This window comes from Microtus pennsylvanicus, chromosome 15 (assembly GCF_037038515.1).
Source record: "Microtus pennsylvanicus isolate mMicPen1 chromosome 15, mMicPen1.hap1, whole genome shotgun sequence".
NCBI lineage: Eukaryota > Metazoa > Chordata > Mammalia > Rodentia > Cricetidae > Microtus > Microtus pennsylvanicus.
In genome coordinates this window covers 3,596,417-3,618,994 of record NC_134593.1, presented here as the reverse complement: position 1 = coordinate 3,618,994, position 22,578 = coordinate 3,596,417, and the positions used below count along the sequence as shown (strand labels likewise).

At 38.9% G+C, this 22,578-nt stretch overlaps 1 protein-coding gene across 2 annotated transcripts in view; it reads right to left on the bottom strand.

Annotated features, from left to right (window-relative positions):
- Positions 1-22,578, bottom strand: part of Adk (adenosine kinase) — a 407,022-nt gene that overhangs the window by 106,770 nt on the left and 277,674 nt on the right. For both annotated transcript variants that reach the window (XM_075949366.1, XM_075949365.1), the window contains exon 7: positions 22,243-22,413. In XM_075949366.1, the coding sequence (XP_075805481.1) occupies positions 22,243-22,413 (171 nt within the window). The remainder of the gene's footprint in view (positions 1-22,242; positions 22,414-22,578) is intronic.

The following is a 22,578-nucleotide window of genomic DNA, read 5'->3' as shown; positions in this document are numbered from 1 at the left end:
GCAAATGACAATGATATCACAACTAGAGGGAAGCAGTGGGGATGCGAGGATATGACTCTTGTATTGCATCATGCATAGCTCAATGAGGGGGCTATGGTCTGAGAAATGTGTCCTTAGGTGACTATGGCATGGTGTGGACATTGCAGAGTGTACTTACACAAACCTGAAGGTACAGGCCAATCACTCGATGCAATCAAGACACAGTAAGAAGCTGAGGCTGTAGCTCAGAGGGAAAGCGCTTGCCTAGCATGCAAGAGGCTCTGGGTTTAATCCCCAGCACCACAAAAGAAAAAAAAGAAGAGATGTAGTAAATATAAAATACATAAAACTGCTTCTGCATAACACAGTCATGTTTTATAATAAATCTTAATAAATAGATATACAATCAAAAAGTCATATTAAAGTACAGTACAGTAAATACATAAGTCAGGGCCATAATCATCAAAATAGAGACAGAGACAAGGAAACTGCTGGACCTCTGAATGACTAGCAGGGTTGTTTACACGAGTGTCCCCACAAACAAGTGAGCTCACTGTGATGGCTGTGCAGTCTCCAGATGACAAGGACTGTCCATCTCCCTCAAGTCCCCAGGACTACTGAACACAACGCAGGTAAACGGTGCCTGCTTATTTATAGTAGAACTGTCCTCTGGGCACAGCATGACAATTGCTGGGCTGTGATTACCCACAGAAGAACCCCTCCCCCCACCGCCCCAGGTGACTGGACCTCAGAGCAGAAAGGGAGAAGGGTCTCCTGCTTCACTGAGCTGCAGGCTAACACTGTGGGGGCTAGAGTACACAGAAGTGGAAGGTTACAAGCACGGGGGCTACAGTGAGCTCCTCACCATCACCAACACACACACTGGCTCACCAATCTGGACTTGTGTGCCGAGAGTGTCCTGTTTGGGCTAAGTGTTTCTTTGCACTTTCCTTGGGAAAGCAGAGCACTAACGTTAGGGGAGAACCAAAAAAGTATTGTTCTAATTTCGTTTAATATATGGCAATGATTATCAGAGCTCCCCGAATGCGAGAATGCTATATGTCTATCTTGGCCATAAAATTGCCTTACATCTGGAAATTCAGCAAGGCATCATAAACTTCAAGATGCTCAAGGGTTCCCCCAGCAGAGAAATGTATTAAAAATGGATCAAAGACCTTAACATAAGACCTGAAACTCTGACACTGGTAGAGGAAAACAGACAAAACACTTGAAGATATAGGTATAGACAGGGAATTTCTGAAAAAGACTCCAATAGCATAGAAAATAATTTCAGGAACTGACAAATGGGATTACATGAATCAAAAAGGCTTCCAGACCACTGAGAGGGCTCAGTGGGTAAAGGCATTGGATCCCAAGTTCAGACCCTGGGACCCACATGGAAAGAACAAAGTCCCACAAGTTGTCCTGACCTTAAAACACATGCTATAGCACACGTGCACATGCGTGCGCGCGCACACACACACTCACACTCAAGTGTGCACAAAAAAACTTTTCAAATGCAAAATAAATAATTACGAGAGTGAGGAGACAGCCTACAGAATAGGGAAAAAAACCTAACTTTTTCAACTATATAGCAGAGAATATCTAGATACTAGAAAATATCCAAACCCCTGAGTCATTCAATCACTAAAGAGGCTAATAAATTGAGGCGTGGTAGTATATGCTTGTGATCCCAGTGCCTGAGAGGTGATGCAGGAAAATCAGGATATAAAGTCAATATAGTAAGTTTGAAGTCAAACTAGGCTGTATGAGACCATATCTCAAAACAACAATGAAAAATAAAACAATCAATAAAAACTCGAAAAAGTATCTAACATCCTAATTCATCAGGGAAGTGAGAACTCAAAGCAGTTGCTTTGGAATATTCCATCTCACCACTGTTACAATATTCACCATCAAGACAACAGACAACGATGCTGGTAAGGATGGGGAGAAAGGAGCCCATACACTGTGTTGGTAGAAAGGTTAAAGGTGCTGTGGAAGCCAGGATGTAGATTTAAACATACCTGTATTTGTGTTTGTGTGTGTGTGTATGTGTGTGTATGTGTATTTGTGTACAGGTCATAAACTAGAAAGTGAGGAAGAGATCTCAAGGTGGAGGTTGATCAATGGAGACCACTCCTTCGTTTTCTTTGCTGCCCACACCCAAATAATCACACAGAAACTATGTTAATTACAACACTGCTTGGCCAATAGCTTAGGCATATTCCTAGCTAGCACTTACGTCTTAAATTAACCCATTTCTATTAATCTGTGTATCACCACGAGGCTGAGGCCTACTGGTAAGATTCCAGCGTCATACTGTCTCTTTGACTCTGCCTACACTCTCTATATATCTCTGTTCAGATTTCCTGCCTGGCTTTATTCTGCACTTCCATAGGCCGAAGTAGCTTCTTTATTAACCAGTGGTAATAAAACATATTCACAGCATACAGAGGGGAATCCTACACCATCGCCCCTTTTCTGTTTAAATAAAACGAAAGGTTTTAACTTTTAACGTAAAAAATTACATATACAAAACAGTTATTAAGCAAGAATTGTAGTTGTATATTTAACCCATTTACATTTGGCAAATTAAAGAAAATACTATCCTATCTGTGTGAGTATAAGTTTTATATTTATATTTTATCATAACTAAGGAAAAACTACAACTCTTCAAAGATCCAAGAAGGATAAAAATTTTACCTAAGTATACAAGAAGTGCATTTTGAGCAACTTCCAAAGTTCTAGAAATTACAGAGATATCTTGCTGCCTGGTCAGTCACCCAAAATTCTTCTGTAATGTTGGGGTGTCCATCTTCAGGCTACAGGCCCATACCATGAAGCAGGAAATTTGAAGATATGTTCTGCCATGTAAAGGCAAAGCCCATCAGTTGCTTTCTTCTGTGTCCTGCAGAAGGCCTGGCAGTTTCATCTGTGAAGCAGGAACCCTAAAGGACCATCCCATTTTTTGGAAAGTTCAGCAGTCATTTTTCTGTGGGTCCTGCGTGTACAGTTTATACAGAATACCATCAATCAGTCCAGGCAAGAGCTAGCCTTGTCACACTGAAGGAAATTTCATGACAAGTTTCTTCAATGACCATCAAATCTCTTTGAAGTGATTGGTGCTGCCAGAAGCAGACGTCTCACTGTCGAGAAAAGTCTAAATTCTTAAAATCTTTTGAATGCCATATTCTATAGGTCTTTGAAGTATTGAAGAATACCTATCCATCTGAAATATATCTCTGTACATCTAGAAAACCTAACATGATTACAGTTTTGACTATTATAGATGACTATTAATCTGTAATTTTTAATTATATCTAACATTTTAAAATGAGCTGCACAAACATAATACCTTAAATAAGAGCAGAGATGCATATACGCAGTGTAACAAAATAAACCTTAAATCTTTATCAATAGACCAAAATACATACTAATGCAAAGTATTCATCTCTAGAGGTCAGAGGTGAGCTCTGGATTCGTGGGATTGATTTGGGCTGTCTACTCTGCAGCATCTGCTCCACTCATCCTTGCAGCAGCAGCACTCTCCAGCTGCTGTCTGTGGAGGGTGCCTTCTTACTCTTCCCATCACCTTGACCATAAAATTTACAGCCCGCAATTCATCACATAAGATGTGGAGTTGAGTCTGAATTTCAGATGTTAAATAAAATTTTGTGTCTTATCTGGAATTCAAATATAAATGGACCCCTGTACTTCTGTTTGCTAAATCTGCTAACCTCATTATCCAGCAATTTCCCGCTTTTCTATATTTCCATTTTAATTATATTTAGAATCATAGAGATTAACATTAATTATCCTCTACTGTAGAATTTTTGTTTTGTTGCTCTGTTTTAAGGACTTAAATACTTAGTAGCTGGATTCAAATATTAGAATTACAATGACGACTTATTTACAAAGATTTTCTTACCCAGCTGTATATGTAAAACTGAAAAGCAGAAACAGTAAAATATTTAGCAACATAAGACCTGAAAAGATTGAACGAAACAATTAAAAACATTGCCAAACATAAACATAGACTCATTGATTGATGCATATGAACTTGGACCCACACAGATGCCAACATTCCCACATATAGCCAACAATACACACTAGAGAAAAGACAGTATCTTCAACCAATGGTGCTGGTCAAACTGGAGAGTTACATGTAGAAAAATGGAACCAGATTCTTACTTCCCACTCTGCATAAGACTCAGCTCAAATATCAAAGACTTTGATGTGACAACCTAAGATGTGATACCGCGAATCTGACAGAAGAGAAAGTAGAGAATATGCTTGAACTAACTCATTGGCAAAGGAGGGGACTAGAAATTAATGAATGGGATGTTACGGAACGATAAAGCTTCTGCACGGCAAAGGACCATGTGAGAGAGGAGGCAGCCTACAGATGGTCAAAAACCTTTGCTATCTATACATCTGTCAGAGGTATAGAATATACAAGAACAAGAACTAAACAAAACAAAAATCACACTAAACACCAAGAAAATCAACCCAATGAAATAATGGGGTATGAAACTGACCAGAGCATTCTCAAAAGATGAAATGTGAATGGCTAAAAAGCATTCTTTAAAAAATTCAATACCTTTGGCCATCAGGCAAATACAAATTAAAACTACTTTGAGATTTCATCTTACCCCAGTTGGAATGGCTGAGATAAACAAAACAAAAGAAAACACAAAAACTGCTGTGTCACTGTGGGAAAAGGGAAGGCACTTATTTACTGATGGTATGAGTGCAAATGGTGCAGATGTTTGGAAACCAGTGTGGAAATTCCTTAAAGAGTTAGAAACAGATCGATCACATGATCGAGATATACCATTTTTGGATACATACCCAAAGGACTCTATATCCTACTCTAGAGATATCTGCTCATCAACATTCATTGCTGATCTTTTCACAAGAGTCAAGAAATAGAAACAGCCTAGATATGCACCAATTGATGAGTAGATAATGAAAATGTGGCAATTTACACAATGGAATATTATTCAGTAATTAAGAAAAACAAAATTACGTCATTCTCAGGTAAAGAGATGGAGCTAGAGATATCCATTCTGAGTGATGTAACCCAGACCCTGAAGGACAAATGTCACATTTTCCCTATTGTAGAAGTTAGCTTTGAATCTTCAGATATGTACATGTATTTCGTTTAGAATATCCAAGAAGGCCAGAAAATTTGCCAAGGTCCACGGGAGTGGGGAAGGATGGACTTTAAAGGGTGGAATAATGGAATTGGAAGGGTTAAACTGGAGTTGGGAAGGGAAGGGCAGAGTGGAGGAAGGAATATAGATAGATAATAGAAGGGCTTTTCAAAACAAGTCAAATGGAAGTTACTGCTGTATGAGCTTTCATACACACACACACATACACACACGCACACACACACACATATTGGCTCATCCCTGAGAATTAGCTTTCATGGTACTATAAGGTGTTATGAAAGCTCCAAGGAGGGAAGCAACCCACAGTCCAACCCAGCTAAGATCTACAACAGTGACCACGGTGGCATGAGAGACCAAAGCAACAGCTCTAAATTGCTCCAATCAATAAGAGAGAAATGTCTGGAACTGGAAAACTAGCCAACCACATAGGGCTGAATATAGGGATCAAAAAGTATTTTTCCATTGTTTAACATTACAAAAAAGATTCTTGAGTGATAGCTCAGAGTTGAAGTCCAATGGCTGTTCTTCCAGAGGACCTGGGTTAAACTCCCAGCACCCACAGGGTGGCTCACAAACCACCTGTAACTCTAGTTCCAAGGGTTCTGACACCCTCCTCTGGCCCCCATGGGCACCAGCAGAGCACAAATGACACACAGGCACACAGCAAAACACCTATACATACTTCAAAAGAAAAAAACAAAACTGAGTTAATCCAAGTTAGAAAGAGAGGAGACTACTTCTAACAAAGGCTCACCTCTAACCAGGCAATGTTCCACCTGTAAATAATAACAAAATCACATTCTAAAAGTCAACCCTCTCTTACAAACCTCACTTCTAACAAAGGCTGGCCTCTAACCAGGCAAGGTCCCACCTGTAAATAATACATCAAAACCACATTTTAAGTAAACCCAGTCTTACAAACCTCATTTCTTGCACTTGCTAGTTAAAAAATAAGATTAAATACTGCACAGCTGGGATAATGTTTAGTAATTGTATCTTTTATTATTATTATTATTTGTGGTCACTTGGATGCTCTTCACAATGAGCACAAGTTCCTATAATTTATTCTGCAGTATTCCTTGTGACCCATTTCTAAGTTCCACATAAAATGAGAGATAAACTGACTTGAGTATAACAGATGTGACATCTGATTACCAAGGAGGAAAACTGAATTCACCGTGACAGCATTTCCTTCTGGAAAGTAGCATGAAATAGCAGGTCACTTTTGTATTAATGTAATACTCAGAGAAAGAAAACCTGTTTTTACCTCACTTAGGAAATTATTTCTCTACAAATTATCAATCTAAATTGGACTTATTTACTAAATGAAGACTACCCAGCCGGGCAGTGGTGGTGCATACCTTTAATCCCAGGGCTAGGAAGGCAGAAGCAGGTGGATCTCTCTAAGTTTGAGACCAGCCTGGTCTACAGAGTGAGTTCCAGGACAGTCAGAACAACACAGAGAAACCAAACCTTGAATTGAACCCCCAAAAGAATATACTCTTACCTTTAACAAGTGAGTAATAATACCTAATTAATAAAAAACTTCAGATTTAACATTAACTTTTATTAAGATGAATAACTAAAAACACATCTTGCTTCTCAAAATGAATTACTCATTGAAGGGAACAGTATTCAGGAGGCTTCAATGAGAGGATCATGTATTCTAGACCAGCCTGGGCTGCATATTAAGACCCTGTCTCAAAAAAATAAAAAAAAAAAATCAAACTCAGATAAAACTAGCAGTGTTTTAATGGCCTTGAAAATAACCAATAAAACCCTCAAAGGAAATTATATTTCTGAATGAAAATTTAAACAACCTTCTAAGGAAAAAGAATTAAAACCAAGAAGAGAATCCATTGTGCCTGAGACTCTGAGCTCATGCTCAGTACTGTAGAACAAATGAGACAAGAGGCAAGTGACTACTGAAATAGGAACAACTGCTAAATCTGGAAGTCTTCTGCTTCTTATATTGCCCTGTAGAGGTAGAGTACACTAGTTACTAAAACCAGAGAGGGTAAGAGATGACTACACTTTTGGTAGAAACCAGACTTTCTAGATTTAGTATAGGGTGTCATGAAATGAAGGGTTTTTTTTTTTTTTTTTTTTTTTTTTTTTTTTTTTTCGAGACAGGGTTTCTCTGTGGTTTTGGAGCCTGTCCTGGAACTAGCTCTTGTAGACCAGGCTGGTCTCGAACTCACAGAGATCCGCCTGCCTCTGCCTCCCAAGCGCTGGGATTAAAGGCGTGCGCCACCACCGCCCGGCTGAAATGAAGTTCTTAAAATTATTAACATTTTCTGGACCCACCAAGCCTGATTTTAGTTCTATATTGTGTATGCTTACAATTGTATTTAAAATACAGAGGTAAAATCACAGTGAAGACTGATATTTAATAGGGAATGTGATAAGGAAGTGATTATCTTTTAGAGGGCATCCCACTTTGTAGTGGGAGTTGCAGGAGGTTGTGAGCTGCCCAATATAAGCCCTCTGAAAGAGCAGCAAACATTTAAGAGCTCAACCTGTCTACGTTCCCAGCAGAGCTAACATTCTCAAGTATATCTGAGTACTTTGTGCATAGTATAGACTATGGACTTAATAGACTGTAGCCAAATAATAATGTACATTAAGTAAATAAATGTAACACACAAGTGTATACACACACATGAGTGTAAAAGATAACTAGTGGCTCATACTTGTAATTCCAACAGGAGGCAGGAGGGTTTGTGGGTTGAAGGCCAAGTTGGTCAATGAGGTGTTTGAATGAGAATGGACCCTATAGGCTACTATCTTTGAATACTTGGTTGCCATTTGTTGGAAATTTGTTTGGAAAGGATTTGGAGGTGTGGTCTTCTTGGAGTAAGAGTGTCACTGGGGGTGGGATTTGAGATTTAAACTCACACCATGCCCAACATGCTCTCAGCAGCTGTTCCAGCTGCCTGTTGTTTACTTCCTGTGCTCTGCCATTGTGGGTTATGACTCTTGAACTATAAGCCCTAAATAAACTCCTCCTTCTATAGTTGCCTGGTCATGTTGTTTTATCACAGCTACAGAAAAGTACTTAGTAAAGTAGATATGCAGAGTTCTATGAAAACCTGGGCTCAAGTATGAGGCCCCAGCTCAAGAAACAAGTGCATACCTCTCACAGACTTGCACACAAGAATATAATTAAAAATAAATCTTAAAATTCACAAAACTAAAACAAAGACATGCCTGATCTATACAAATGATTAATAAAGAAGAGAATTAGACAGATTAAACTTTGAGAGCAAAGAATATGAAGCAATAGTTTTAAAACAGTTGAAGAAAGAAAACAACAGGCAAGGATTTCATATTCAGCAAAAGTGAGTTTCAAGCATAAGGTTACAAATTGTAACCAATATGGGAGAACTCAAAAAATACTACTCTCAAGATCTTTTCCAAGGAAAGCACATAAGCTTTAGAATGTCAAATAAACAGAACAAAAATCAGAATAGCAATGATGTCAGGTTTGGTGACTGGCACAAACCTAGAGTCGTAGTTTTTGGGGGCTGAGGCAGGAGGATTTCAAGGCCTGCCTGGTCTATAGTGTGAGTTCATGGTCAACATAGGCAATCTAGTGAGAGCCTAACTAAAAAAGCAAACAGAGAACTCTGGATGTAGCGCAGTGGTGGAGGATCTGGGGAAAGAGCTAATACTTGCTGTATGTTCGGGACTCTTCCTGAACATGTCTTATTCATCTCTTCACTTAGTTCTTCCTGAATTGGGTCCTCCATAATAAAACTGTTGTGGTAGGAAACTGCTTTTCTGCCTCTGAGATATCCTGGCAAATTCTTGAAAGTGAGGGGGATCTCAGGAATCTTTAAATTTGTTGCCAATTTAGTCAAAAATGTAGCTTACTGGGGACCTCCAAAGTCAAGCTGGAATCTTCAGCAGGGGCAGTAGTATGGAGGATAGAGCTTTAAACATGTTGTTTATTGTCATGGTCATGATAAAACACCATGACCAAGGCACCTTATAAGAAAAGCACTTAATTTGATACCTCACAGTCCCAGAAGGTTAGAGTCTATGACCTCACTGTGAGGGAGCAGGGTGGCAAGAGATTATGGCTCTGGAGAGGTAGATGAGAATTACATTCAGATCCACAAGCACCAGGCACACACACACACACACCCACACCCACACACCCACACACACCCACACACACACACACACAGAGAGAGAGAGAGAGAGAGAGAGAGAGAGAGAGAGAGAGAGAGAGAGAGAGAGAGCATTGAGAATGGTGTGTGCTTTTTGAAACATCACCCTGCCCCTAGTGACACACTTCCTCTAGCAAGGCCACACACCCTAATCCTTCCCAAACAATTCAGCCAGCTTGGGAACAAGTATTCAAATACGAGGGCCATTCTTATTCAAACCATCTCATCTGTAGAGTTTTATATGACCTCTAGTTAGTTATTGTCAGACATGAATTCAGTAAAACAGTAATAAGTAATGATCAGGAAAACCCAAGGGAGTGAGGATGTGTCTTAGTATAGAGCACTTGCCTAGCATGTGCAAGGAAGACCCCTGGTAAAAGACAAATATAAAAAAAAAGCACACACATACAAATATACTTTGTACATATTAATACCTGACAATACAATGTAGAGGATGGGGAAAGTATTGGGTCTATTTCTTAATCTTCAAAAATGACAGAGATGAACATTTTCCTACTTTTTCTCATTAGAGACCATCTCACTATTCTGAAGTAACTTTAGGGCATCATCAAATTTATGAATCCACCCAAAGGCCAATCTGATATATACCTATTTCATGAAAGGAAAATTAAGGCATGAATTTACAGTGAATAAATATCTAAAGCTTAGAGAGTAAACTTAATTTTGTTACATAAAATATATAAGGCTGTCAAAAATAATTGGTATTTTACTATCTAAATTATTTCAGGGGTTTCATTACAGTCTAAAGCAGTTTATTAAAGCAGAATTCCAGCCAAAAGGGAAAGAAAGGAACCAATTCTCAAAGTTGTTCATGCCTTAGTATGTTCTCGTTCTCTCTCTCTCCCCCTCCTCTCTCCTCTCTCTCTCTCTCTCTCTCTCTCTCTCTCTCTCTCTCTCTCACACACACACACACACACACACAATTTTTTAAAAATTAAGAGCAAACACAAAACCAAAATACCATTTGCATAATAAAGAATAATCATAACATCTTAGATACTTAAAAAAAAAGTGTTTTTAAAATTTGAGAAAGTTTAAAGTCTTCCAAAAAAGGAAGAGCAAATTCATGCATCCTTTAAATGCTTAGTAATCCTTACTACTTATTAGATAGTGAAGCCCGAGAGTCAGATGACCAAGTAATTAAAGTAGGTGTAAAACAGCATAGCTGTATAACGCACAGAGAACAGAACCACAGTCAAAGCTGATTTCATGGTGGAGCGCGGAAAAAGAGGAGGACTTTTGCCAAACAGAGCTGCGAGGGTTAGGACAGGGACAGGGAGACTGGCATATGAGATGGAGGGCCAAAAAACGGGATAGTGATTCTTTTTCATATTCATGCAATGTTTTAATAAAATAAACACAGAAGAAATGAATGAGTCTTTAAAGTTTATGCCCGAAAGAAATGACCATTTTTTAATCTCTTGCATTATTTTTATTATATTATAGAAATGAATTGGTTAGGAAGGGCAGAAAATTAGTCTTAATTCAGTTTAATTTTCATAACAGCAACTAATATTTTGGAAATAAAGTGACATTTTTACCATTCTAATGAATTATATTTGATGGCTATGCTTTATAAGCGGTTGATAATCAAATATTCAAATGACCTCACAAGAGGAGCAAGGAATGTAGCTTTGACTGAGCTCTTGCCTAGGATGCTCCAGGCTCTGGCTCTGATCTCCAGCATTGCAAAACCAAACCAAAGGAAACCAGAAACAGGCATTCTATTTGCATTTGCAGCTCAGGAGTGAAAATACATACAGTTCCTTTGGAGAGGAATCTGGTACTGTCAAGAAAGCAATGCATGTGCTCTTATTTGCTTCATCATTCTCATTTCTAGGAACTTTCCCTGAAGAAATACCTTTTATAGTACTTCTATTAATACAGACACACACAGTTATTTAGTGAAAGACTTTTTTTTCCTGTAAAATTCTGGGAATACCTTAACTGTTCACGTATAAGAAAGAGACTGGATCAACTACAGTATGTTCACACAATGGGGAACCATTAGACTTTTCTAAAAAAAAGAGAGAGACTTAATGGAAGGATCTTCAGGACAATCTTGAAAAAAAGCTAAGTATAAAGAGAATGTATAGTGTGTAGCCTTCCATGAAAACATGAATAGGAGCTGGAAATTACTGAAATCAAGAAACAAGTTTAGAGTTGGAAATGTAGCTTAGTAGATAGAATACTTGTCCAGTAGCATGAAGCCCTAGGGTCAGTTCCCTGCACCACCAAACCGGTAGGTAGATTCAGAAGAGTAGTGAGCTCAAGGTTGTCGTCAGCTATATGATGAATCTGAGGCAAACAATCAAGACAATGCATGTGTGAACTCTGGAAGAATGTGGAAGGAGGTAGGTGAGGGGTGATGGGTATGAGGCTTCAGAATAAATGTTTGCACTCACGATGTTCAGAACCATAGACAAGGCTTACACACTAAAATCTAATGTAGTTAGGAATAAAAAAGAAGCCATCTAAGTAGCCAAAATATTATTTTGACAATACATTCCAAGGCTAAAGCAAACAACACCAATAAGAAAACAAAACAAAACAAAAAACCAAAAGCAAAGGGAAAATTATAGGCTGTTTTTTCTTTATGTCTGAAAGCCACTTATGGGTGAGTACATATGGTATTCGTCTTTCTGGGTCTGGGTTACCTCACTCAATATGATGTTTAATAGATCCATGCATTTGCCAGAAAATTTCAAGATGTCGTTTTTTTTTTTTTACTACTGCATAGTACTCCATTGTGTAAATGAACCATGTTTTCCTTATCCATTCTTCGGTCAAGAGGCATTTAGGTTATTTCCAGGACCTGGCTTTTCCAAAAATGATGCTATGAACATAGCTGAGCACGTCCCTGTGGTACAATTGAGCATCCTTTGGATATATACCCAAAAGTGATATTATTGGGTCTTGAGGTAGTTTGTTTCCTAATTTTCTGAGAAATCGCCATGTTGATATCCAAAGGGGTTGTACCAGCTTGCATTCCGACCAGCAATGCAAAAGTGTTCCCTTTTCCCCACAACCTCTTCAGAATAAGTTGTCATCAGTGTTTTTGATCTTGGCCATTCTTACAGGTGTAAGATGAGATCTCAGAGTTGTTTTGATTTGCATTTCTCTGATGGCTCAGGATGTTAAACATTTCCTTAAGTGTCTTTCAGCATTCTTAGATTTCTTTGTTGAGAGTTCTCTGTTTAGGTCTGTACTCCACTTTTTTTTCTATTAAATTATTTGATCTTTTTATGACCAATTTCTTGAGTTCTTTGTATAATTTAGAGATCAGCCCTCTTTCTGATGTGGGGTTGATTGGTGTGGGACAGTGGTATGTATTCTGTGTGATTTTTTTTTTTGGAATTAATGACTGCAGGAACTAGGCAGGACAGAAAACCCCAGACAACAGTTGATGAAGATCTTTTTCCCATTCTGTAGGCTGCCATTTTGTCTTGTTGACCGTACCTTTTGCTTTACAGAAGCCTTTCAGTTTCAGGAGGTCCCATTTATTAGTTGTTTCTCTCAGTGTCTATGCTACTGGGGTTATATTTAGGAAGTGGTTTCCTGTGCCAGTGCGTTCAAGTGTACTTCCCACTTTCTCTTCTATAAGGTTCAGTGTGGCTGGCTTTATGTTGAGGTCTTTGATCCATTTGGACTTGAGTTTTGTGCATGATGATAGATAATAGATATAGAAAATAGATATAGATCTATTTTCATTCTTCTACATGTTGATATTCCGCTATGCCAGCACCATTTGTTAAATATGCTTTCTTTTTCCATTTGATATTTTTTGCATCTTTATCAAATATCAGGTTCAAAGATGTGTGGAGGTTCCATAGGCCTTTCTGTCTGTTTTTATGCCAATACCAGGCTGTTTTCAGTACAGTAGCTTTGTAGTAGAGTTTGAAGTCAGGGATTGTGATGCCTCTAGAAGTTCTTTTATTGTGAAGGATTGTCTTGGCTATCCTGGGTTTTTTGCTTTTCCATATGAAGTTGAGTACCGTTCTTTTGAGGTCTGTGAAGAATTTTGCTGGGATTTTTATGGGCATTGCATTGAATCTATAGCTTGCTTTTAGTAAGATTGCCATTTTTACTAAGCTAATTCTGCCTACCCAAGAGCATGGGATATCCTTCCACTTTCTGCTGTCTTCTTCAATTTTTTTCTTCAAAGACTTAAAGTTCTTGTCATACAAGTTTTCCACTTGCCAGTTAGAGTTACTCTGAGATATTTTATGCTATTTGTGGTTATTGTGAAGGATGATGTTTCTCTGATTTCTTTCTCAGCCCATTTATTATCTGTGCATGAGGGCTACTGATTTTTTAAAATTAATCTGGTATCCTGCTACATTACTGAAGGTGTTTAAAGTTGTAGAAGTTCCTTGGTAGAATTTTTGGGATTGCTTATGTAAACTAACATATTATCAGTAAATAGTGAGTTTGACTTTTTTCCCGACTTGTAACCCCTTGATCTACTTTTGTTGTCTTATTGCTCTAGCTAGGACCTCAAGCACTATATTGACTAGATACGGAGAGAGTGGACAACCTTGTCTTGTTCCTAATTTCAGTGGGATTGCTGGGAGTTTCTCTCCATTTAGTTTGATGTTGGCTGTTGGCTTGCTGTATATTGCCTTTATTATGTTTAGGCATGTTCCTTGTATCCCAGCTCTCTCCAAGACCTTTATCATGAAGGGATGTTGTATTTTGTTGAAGGCTTTGTCAACATCTAATGAAATGATCATGTGGTCTTTTTTTTCCAGTTTGTTTATATAGTGGATTACACTGACAATTTTTCATATGTTGAACCATCCCTGCATCTCTGGGATGAAGCCAACTTAATCATGGTGGATGATTTTTCTGATGTGTTCTTGGATTTGGTTTGCCAGCATTTTACTGAGTATTTTTGCATCCATGTTCATAAGTGAAATTGGTCTGTAATTCTCTTTCTTAGTAAAGTCTTTATGTGGCTTGGGTATCAGGATAATTGTAGCCTCATAAAAAGAATTTGGTAATATTCCTTCTGTTTCTATTGTGTGGAGCAATTTGAGGAGTTATTGGTATAGTTCTTTTCTGTGCTTTTGAATTGGATTTCTCCTGCTTCTATACCTATTATTCTTAGATTTGGTCTTTTCATGGTGTCCCATATTTCCGATATTTTGTGTTAAGCTTTTGTTAGATGTAATGCTTTCTTTGACCAATGAGTCTATTTCCTCTACTGTATCTTCAGTGCTTGAGATTCTCACTTCCATCTCTTGTATTGTGCTCTTTATGTGTGCATTTGTGGTTCCTGATCTTTTTTATTCACAGTTTCCGTTTCTATACTTGCCCTGGTTTATATTTTATTGTTTTTATTTTGGTTTTCAAGTCTTTAAATGTTTCTTTCACCTGTTTGATAGCTTTTTCTTGGTTTTCTTTAAGAGATTTGTTGATTCTTTTCAATTTTTTCTTCGTCTTTTCCTCCATTTCTTTGAGGGAATTTTTCATTTCCTCTTTAAGGGCCTCAAGTATTCTCCTGAAGTCATTTTTAGGTCATTTTCTTCTGCTTCATCAAGATTTGGTTGTTCAAGTCTTGCTGTTGTAGGTCCACTAGTTTTTATTAGTGTCTTGTTGCTCTTTGTGGTGTTGAGTGTGTTCTTACCCTGTCTACCCATCTTTTCTTCTGATTGGTGTAGTTGGGGCTGTCTGTGTCTCTGGTGATCAATCTTCCAGGGGTCAGTGGATCCAAGGCTCAGATGGTTGCTCCTCGTGGTGTAGGCAGGGCCATGCTTCCAGTCACTCTGGAGGTCACTCAGTGTTCCTAGAAGTTGCTCAGCACTCCCTGGGGTCTCCGTGGGGTGAAAAGGGTGGGGGCGTTATTGTTATGGGGGTTATCCAGGCCTGCTCTCACTGAGGTTGCTGCCATTGGTCTGCTCCAGCAGAGGTTGCTGTCTCATGCCTGCTCTGGCAGAAGTCACTGGCTCAGGGCTGCTACCTCAGAGGTCATTGATTCATACTACCTAGTGCTTCAAAGGTCTCTGGCTTGGTCCTGCTCCCTTCTTGTACCTGCTCCTGTGGAGGTCACTGCCTCAGGCCTGCTTTGGTGGAGGTTGCTTGCTCAGGCCTGCTAACTCAGTGGTCGCTGATTTATGACTGGTCCCGCAAAGGCTGGGGCCTGCTCCCTCAGCGGTGTGATGCCCTTTCTTAAAGCTATCATTAGGTTTAGAAGATATGGCTCAAACACCTAAAGGCAATTCTACTTTTTTCAAAATGTTCTGATGTATCAAATAATACTTGTCTTCTTGGTCATTTCAGCCTCATTAGTACCTAAATATGACTAGCAACTTCTCAGTAACTGAATAACCACACCAACAAAATGAGGCATTTTCTTCCCTGTTTTGTAATTCATTTATTGCTAAACCACTCGGGGGGGGGGGGAGAGCAAGCAAGAGCAAGCACTTTGGCTGGGTGGTGTGCACCTTTAATACTAGCACCTTGGATGCTGGGTCTGGAGTAACTCCAGTTCAAGGCCAGCTAGGCTAAGAAGTGAAAACCTGTCTTAACAACAAGAGTCAAATGACCACATAGGAAAGAAGTAATCTTGGCTTTCCTGCTCTATACTTTATGAAGTTAAAAGGTTTAACACAGATTTTCTGTAAAGATGTGGTAATGCAGGAAAATTACCAGAGAAGGATTGATGGAATATCTTTATAAAATGAAATCATCTGTCAGAGTCAAAAAGAGGGAGGTTAATAAGCAATGTGTTATTCTTAATACATATGAAACAATTCGACGGAGCTCTTCTGCCCAATTTCAAGCTGTATTTTCCATCTCAACTATCTTATGGTACACTGTATGGGTGATGTGATGCTTTACTGTGGAATGGAGTGGTAACTCTTGACAGAGTAGTCATTATCAGGAGATAATTGACCTTATTTGAGAGCTAAGCATCCCGAGGCAAAGTTGAGTGTACTTAATGCTGGCAGGTTAATTATCTAGTGATTAGGGAACCTTGAAAGGTATTACTCTTAAGAGCCATTTTCAAAATGACTCTATTCAAAAACTTATTAATTTAATAATAACGAAAAACAAGAACAATCAAGTTCTTCAATCATGTACAAGTAGACAATGACTACAAAGCAGTTACCATGAGCTGGCATCAGTAGATACAATTTATAATTATCTACGTGTAGAATGCCCTCCTTTATTAAGTTGACTGCCTGTGAACTTGGTAAAGAAATGATAGTGCTAAGGAAACTGTTTAAATGAAGATATAAAAATAAATTTTAAAATTATATTTAAAGAGTTTATGTATTATTGAAATTTCAAACTACTTCAGTCACTATAACTTATGAAACCAAGCATTTCATTTAAGAGTAGAAAATAAAACAGAGTTGCCAAAGACTTTGTTTATTTAATTATTTATTAATTTCTACATTTTTTTGCTTATTTTTTAAGGCAGGGTTTTGGTCTACAGAATAAGATGGCCCTGAGCTCATGGCAATCCTCCTGTCTCAGTCTCATGAGACATCATAGTGGCTTACTAAATATTTTTAATTGAGAAAGGAGAAACATGTCTCTGTGCATTTTTGAATCTCAGCGAAAAAGGTTCAGGACAGACAAGTGTGAACTACTTGCCTATGATGGAGGAAGGTCATTGGTTAAATAAAAAGAAACTGCTTGGCTTTCATTGGTTAGAAGATAGGTGGGAGGAGTAGACAAAACAAAACGCTGGGAGGAAGAGGAAGTGAGCTCGGACTCGACAGCTCTCCTCTCTGGAGCAGACACCTCAGATAGACGCCATGCTCCCTGCTCCAGGGAAGATGCACGCTATGAAGCTCTGACCCAGGATGGACTTAGGCTAGAATCTTCCCGGTAAGACCGGTGCTATACAGATGATAAGAAATGAGCTAGTCCAGGTGCGAGAGTTAGCCTAGAAGAGGCTAGGTAGAAATGAGCCAAGCAGTGTTTAAATGAATACAGTTTGTGTGTTGTTATTTCGGGGCAAAAGCTAGCTGAGCAGGTGGCTAGAGTGTTGGGGACGCAGCCCCGCCGCCGCCCTAATTACAACATGCCTAGAACATGTAAGACACTGTCTGAACCATTGTAAACACCTAGTGGGAAGTTTCTTGGGGAAGACCCAGAGAAAGAGAAAGATTATTTAATTTTAGAAAACAATGGACTTCTAAGACATACTACAACACGGAAAACTTGGAAAACATTATGGGAAATAAGACACAGATGTCAGATAATTATTAAATGAAGCTAATTGTATGAGGTACTTGTTATGAACAAACAGGTAAAAAAGTGACTACCATGGGTGGGGAAGACAGAAAATGGGTGGAGTTATTACTTCGTTGACTGAGGTTTCTGTTCCACCTGGTCCTGCAGTTGCTCAGTCCCAAAGAAATACACAGAGGTCTACTACATTAATTATAAACTAATTGGCCTATTAGCTCAGGCTTCTTATAACATATATTAGCCCACAATTCCTGTCTGTGTTAGCCATGTGGCTTGGTACTTTTTTCAGCAAGGCAGTCACAGCTTGCTATCTGGCTTCCTCTGTGGCTGGGCCACGACTTCAGACTAACTCTTTCTCTTCCCAGAATTCTCCTATTCTCATTGCCCTGCCTCTACTTCTTGCCTGGCTACTGGGCAATCAGCATTTATTTAAAATACAAGAGACTGGGTACAGACCTTTGTCCCACAGCATTACTCAACATGCAAAGAGCTTTTGCTTGCTGTGAAGGAGAAGTCATGCAGATGGAATGTGTGAAGGGTTGTGCAGCACTGCAGGACACATAAACACCAGTGAACTGCATACTGGAAGATGGCTGGACTATTAGCTTTGTTCCTTCCTGCCTTCTTTCCTGCGTCTGTCTTTTCAGAGGGCAGTCAAGTAGTCCAGGCTGACCTTGAACTGCTAATTTTGCCTTGACCTCCCAAGTGGCTGGAGTACAGGCCTGTGAGGTTTCTGTGGTCAGACAAGCAGTCTACCAACTGAGTTGCATTCCGAGGCATTGCTAAGAATTTCATACTGCAACACAATGAGAAAGTATATCACATCACTTAGTAACTCACTTTATCTACATCAGTGGTTTTCAACCTATGCATCACACCCCTGCCAAACCTCCATCGCCAAAAATATTTACATTATAATTCTTAACAGTAGCAAAATTAGTTATGAAGTAGCAACAAAATAATTTTATGGTTGGGAATCACCACATGAAGTAGCAATGAAATTATTTTATGGCTGGATGTCACTACTGTATTAAAGGGTGGTGTCTAATTTTAAGTCCATTTGTGTTTCTCTACTGATCAGAGATATTGAGTGTCTTCTCATATGTTTATTAACCATTTGTACAGTTCTTGTTGGAGAACTATTTACTTAAGTCCTTTGTTGTGTGTGCCCATGTGTACATATATGTATGCATGTGTGTTTGAAGACAGTCTACCTGTACATAGCCCAGGCTGGCCTCAGCTCCTGATCCTCTGCTTCAACCTCCAGCATGATGACATGACTTTAACAATTTTTTACTTTGCTTGTTGGTTCTTTTGTTGTCACTGAGTTATAGATTTGGATAGCAATCCCTTATTAAGAATTATTAATAAATATTGTCTCCTATTATATAGGTGTCATTTCACATTCCAGTTTTTCGTTGAAGCAAAAACCATTTTTTTTATGTTAGTCAAGGTCTCTCTTTGTAGTCCAAGCTATCCTCCTGCATCTGTATTTTTAATAATGTGTTACAGGAGTGTTCTGTCATTGTTGGCTATAAAAGTACTGAATTTTTGATAATTCCAATTAATATTTTAAGTTTTGACTGTATTGTACTTTATACACTTCTTTTCTAAAAAGTGAAGACCACTTAGATATCACCAACGCTTTCTATAAACATAGTCATATTGGGGATTATTCTTTTTCTGTTTCCCCAAGTCTCTTGTCTGCCAAACTTGTAGCACCAATCATTGATTGATGTATTTATACATAACTTTTTCCTTTAAACTTTCATCTATACTTTTGATTGCTCATTTATTTATGGTATGTGCATGCCAGGCTGCACACATGGTGATCAGAGGACAATTCTTGGAAGTAGTCAGTTCCTTAGTTCTACTTTGTGAGTTTTGGGCATCACATTCAGGTAGTCAAGTTTGGTGGCAAGCACCTGGACCCATGGGGTCACCCCTCCCCCGCCACTCATTTCCTTTCGTGGACTTAACAATTCAAGCTTACACTAAAGAGTTGTCTTTGTAATCTGAAAAGTTCCATCTTCATTCTCTTCCTAATTAAGGTCTCTGTGACTATCAATCCCCACTTTCAAATCTGACAGCATTCAATTTTCTCAATCTATTTATTCCTTAAGGCTCACTCTTTTTGGAATCATACTTACCTTTTAGACAATGTTTCTAGCTTGTCTTCCTGGAGTCAAGAGCACTTATGTACTGCCAGTCTAATTTCCCCAGACTATAAAGGGTGAATGTCAATTTCCCCACAGTGACTCTCAGAATGCTATCCTGGTGACATATTCCTCTATGTTATTTAAAGGGCTAAAACAACACATCTCCTACTCACTTCATTGACCTTTCAGGAAACAACATGAGGGTTGGAGAGTTGGTTCAGTGGTTAACAGCACTGGCCGTTCTTCCAGAAGATCTGAGTTTAATTCCCAGCAGCCACATGGCAGCTCACAACCTTCTTTTTAACTCCAAACCCAGGGGATCCAACTTCATCTTCTGGTCTTCACAGGTACCAGGTACACATGATACATGGTCATACACAGAGGCAAAAATACCCAGACACATAAAATATGAATGAAAAATTTAAAATCTATCATATAAACACACGAATAAACACACGTGCACACACACTACAGTCATGTAGGAAAATGCAGGTTTTAGTCAAATGAGACTCCAGCAGCTATCTCTAAGTCTTCAAGTCTTTCATCTCTATTTTTTGTCATTGTCTTAATGTTCTTATTTGGATATGAATTGTCACCCACAGGCTCATTTGTTTGGCTGTTTGGTCCTTTGGTGGAGCCTAAAGGAGGAAAGACTGAGCTGGAGGAACTGGGTCTGTAACTTCGTTTACTTTCTGTTTCTTTTTTTTCCCTCTTCTTCCTCCTCCTCTTCTTCCTCTTCTCGTTCTTCTTTTTTGTTTGTTTTGTTTTTCAAAACAGGACAGGCTTCTCTGTAGCTCTGAAGCCTGTCCTGGAACTCGCTCTGTAGATCAGGCTGCCTTCAAACTCACAGAGATTCACCTGCTTCTGCCTCCTGAGTGCTGGGAATAAAGGTGTGTGTCACCACCACCTAGCTCCTGTTCTGTTTCTTAATCTTGAGATGTGTGGAGTCCTGTTCACCATTCCCACTGCCGTAAGCTATGCCACACCTCCCTGCCATGATGGACCTGATCCACAACCCAGCTGAAATATAGCTTCCCTCCCTTAAGTTGTTCCCGGTCTGGTATTTGGTCGCAGCATGAAAAACATAATTAACACAGTGAATGTGTAAAGAAGGGAACATCTTCTTTCGATGGTGCTGGTCTTCACATGCTCACACATTTGATATTCTTTCTACAGATCAGTCCTTCAGTCTTCACGCAGGTGAAATGACAAATTACTTCCAGGTCAGTTTTTAAGTTTCTTTAAGGCAGACTGCACTTAGTTTACTGACATACAAAATCAATTAGTATAACCAAATATTAGAACCAGAGAATTAGAACCAGAACGAATTTGCAGAATGATCACTTTATACAAAAACTTTACTGATATTGCTAACATCACAAAAAAGCTCAGTCAATGAGCTTTTCTATTGACTCGTTCTATTTTATTTTTATGGATTTTTAGCTTCTCTTGACTTTTTTTTTTTTTTTGGTTTTTCGAGACAGGGTTTCTCTGTAGCTTTGGAGCCTGTCCTGGAACTCCCTCTATAGACCAGGCTGGCCTCGAACTCACAGAGATCCACCTGCCCCTGCCACCCGAGTGCTGGGATTACAGGCGTGCGCCACCATCGCCCGGCTTCTCTTGACTTTTAATGGGAGAAAATACATCACTGGTTAAAAAAAGAAGCTGCAATACTTACAGTGAAATTCTATTTTAACATTTTCAACTACAATACAAATATTTCTAGAATAATCTTAGTAATAAATTTAATAGAAATTATAGTATCAATATTTAGTCATAATTTACTAACTTTCTAGGCAGACAGAAGATTTTAAAAGTGAGAAAAGTTATTTTTAAAGAGAATTTTGGTTGTGGTCATAGTTACAGGTCACAAATGCATTTGCAGAAGTGTAGGAATCTAGAGTAGGAAGGCCAAGGACATTGACCCCAAATTTAGGGTTTTACTTATGCATTCCTAAACATGCACATAGACCAGACACATTAGATTACTTTTCCATTTTGTGTTTTAGAGACAGGATGTGCTTATCTTTGCCTCATGGATTGGTGCAGGAGAATTGTCTGTATTCTGTCAATCATATTTTAAATAAATGCTGATTGGCCAGGCAGGAAGTATAGGCGGGTCAACCAGACAGAAAGAGAGGTGGGGCGATGAGAACAGGAGAATGCTAGGAAGGAGGAAGCCCACTCCTCCCACTCCTGCCCAGACTCCTAAGAAGCAACATGTGATCTGCCCTGCTGTGAAAGGTACTGAGCCACATGGCTAACATAGATCAGAATAATGGGTTAATATAAGCTATAAGAGCTAATAAGAAGCCTGAGCTAATGGGCCAATCAGTTTATAACCTATGTAGACCTCTATGTGATTTTCTTTGGTGCTTGCCAGCTGTGGGGTACCAGATGGGACAGATACCCCAACAAGCTGGCCCTTTATGTTACAATGAATTTTGGGATGAAAAGCATGCACTACCACACCTGGCTCTAGTTTGTTCATTCATTTATTCATTCATTCATGCAACTCACCGTCTCATTTCCAAAGAGGATGTCAACATAAGGCATGACGTCCATCAAGGGTCCCTTGAAGAACTGGCTAATAAACGGTGCAGACAAATTCAGAGTGAAGACCTTGTTGTTCTCAGCAGCATAGCGAGCCACTTTCAATACTGACTCTGGGGACACTGTAAGAAAAAAGCCCTGGGCAAAGAAAAAAAGAAGAGAAAATTAGAACTGATACCTCCACAGAGTTAGTCTAGGTGTGAATAAAAGGAATCTATAGAAAATGTCAATGCCAGTACAAATTTAAAGTCCCAGGCAGAAAATGGCTGTATTTAACAAGAAAAAAAAATCATCACTTGAGTG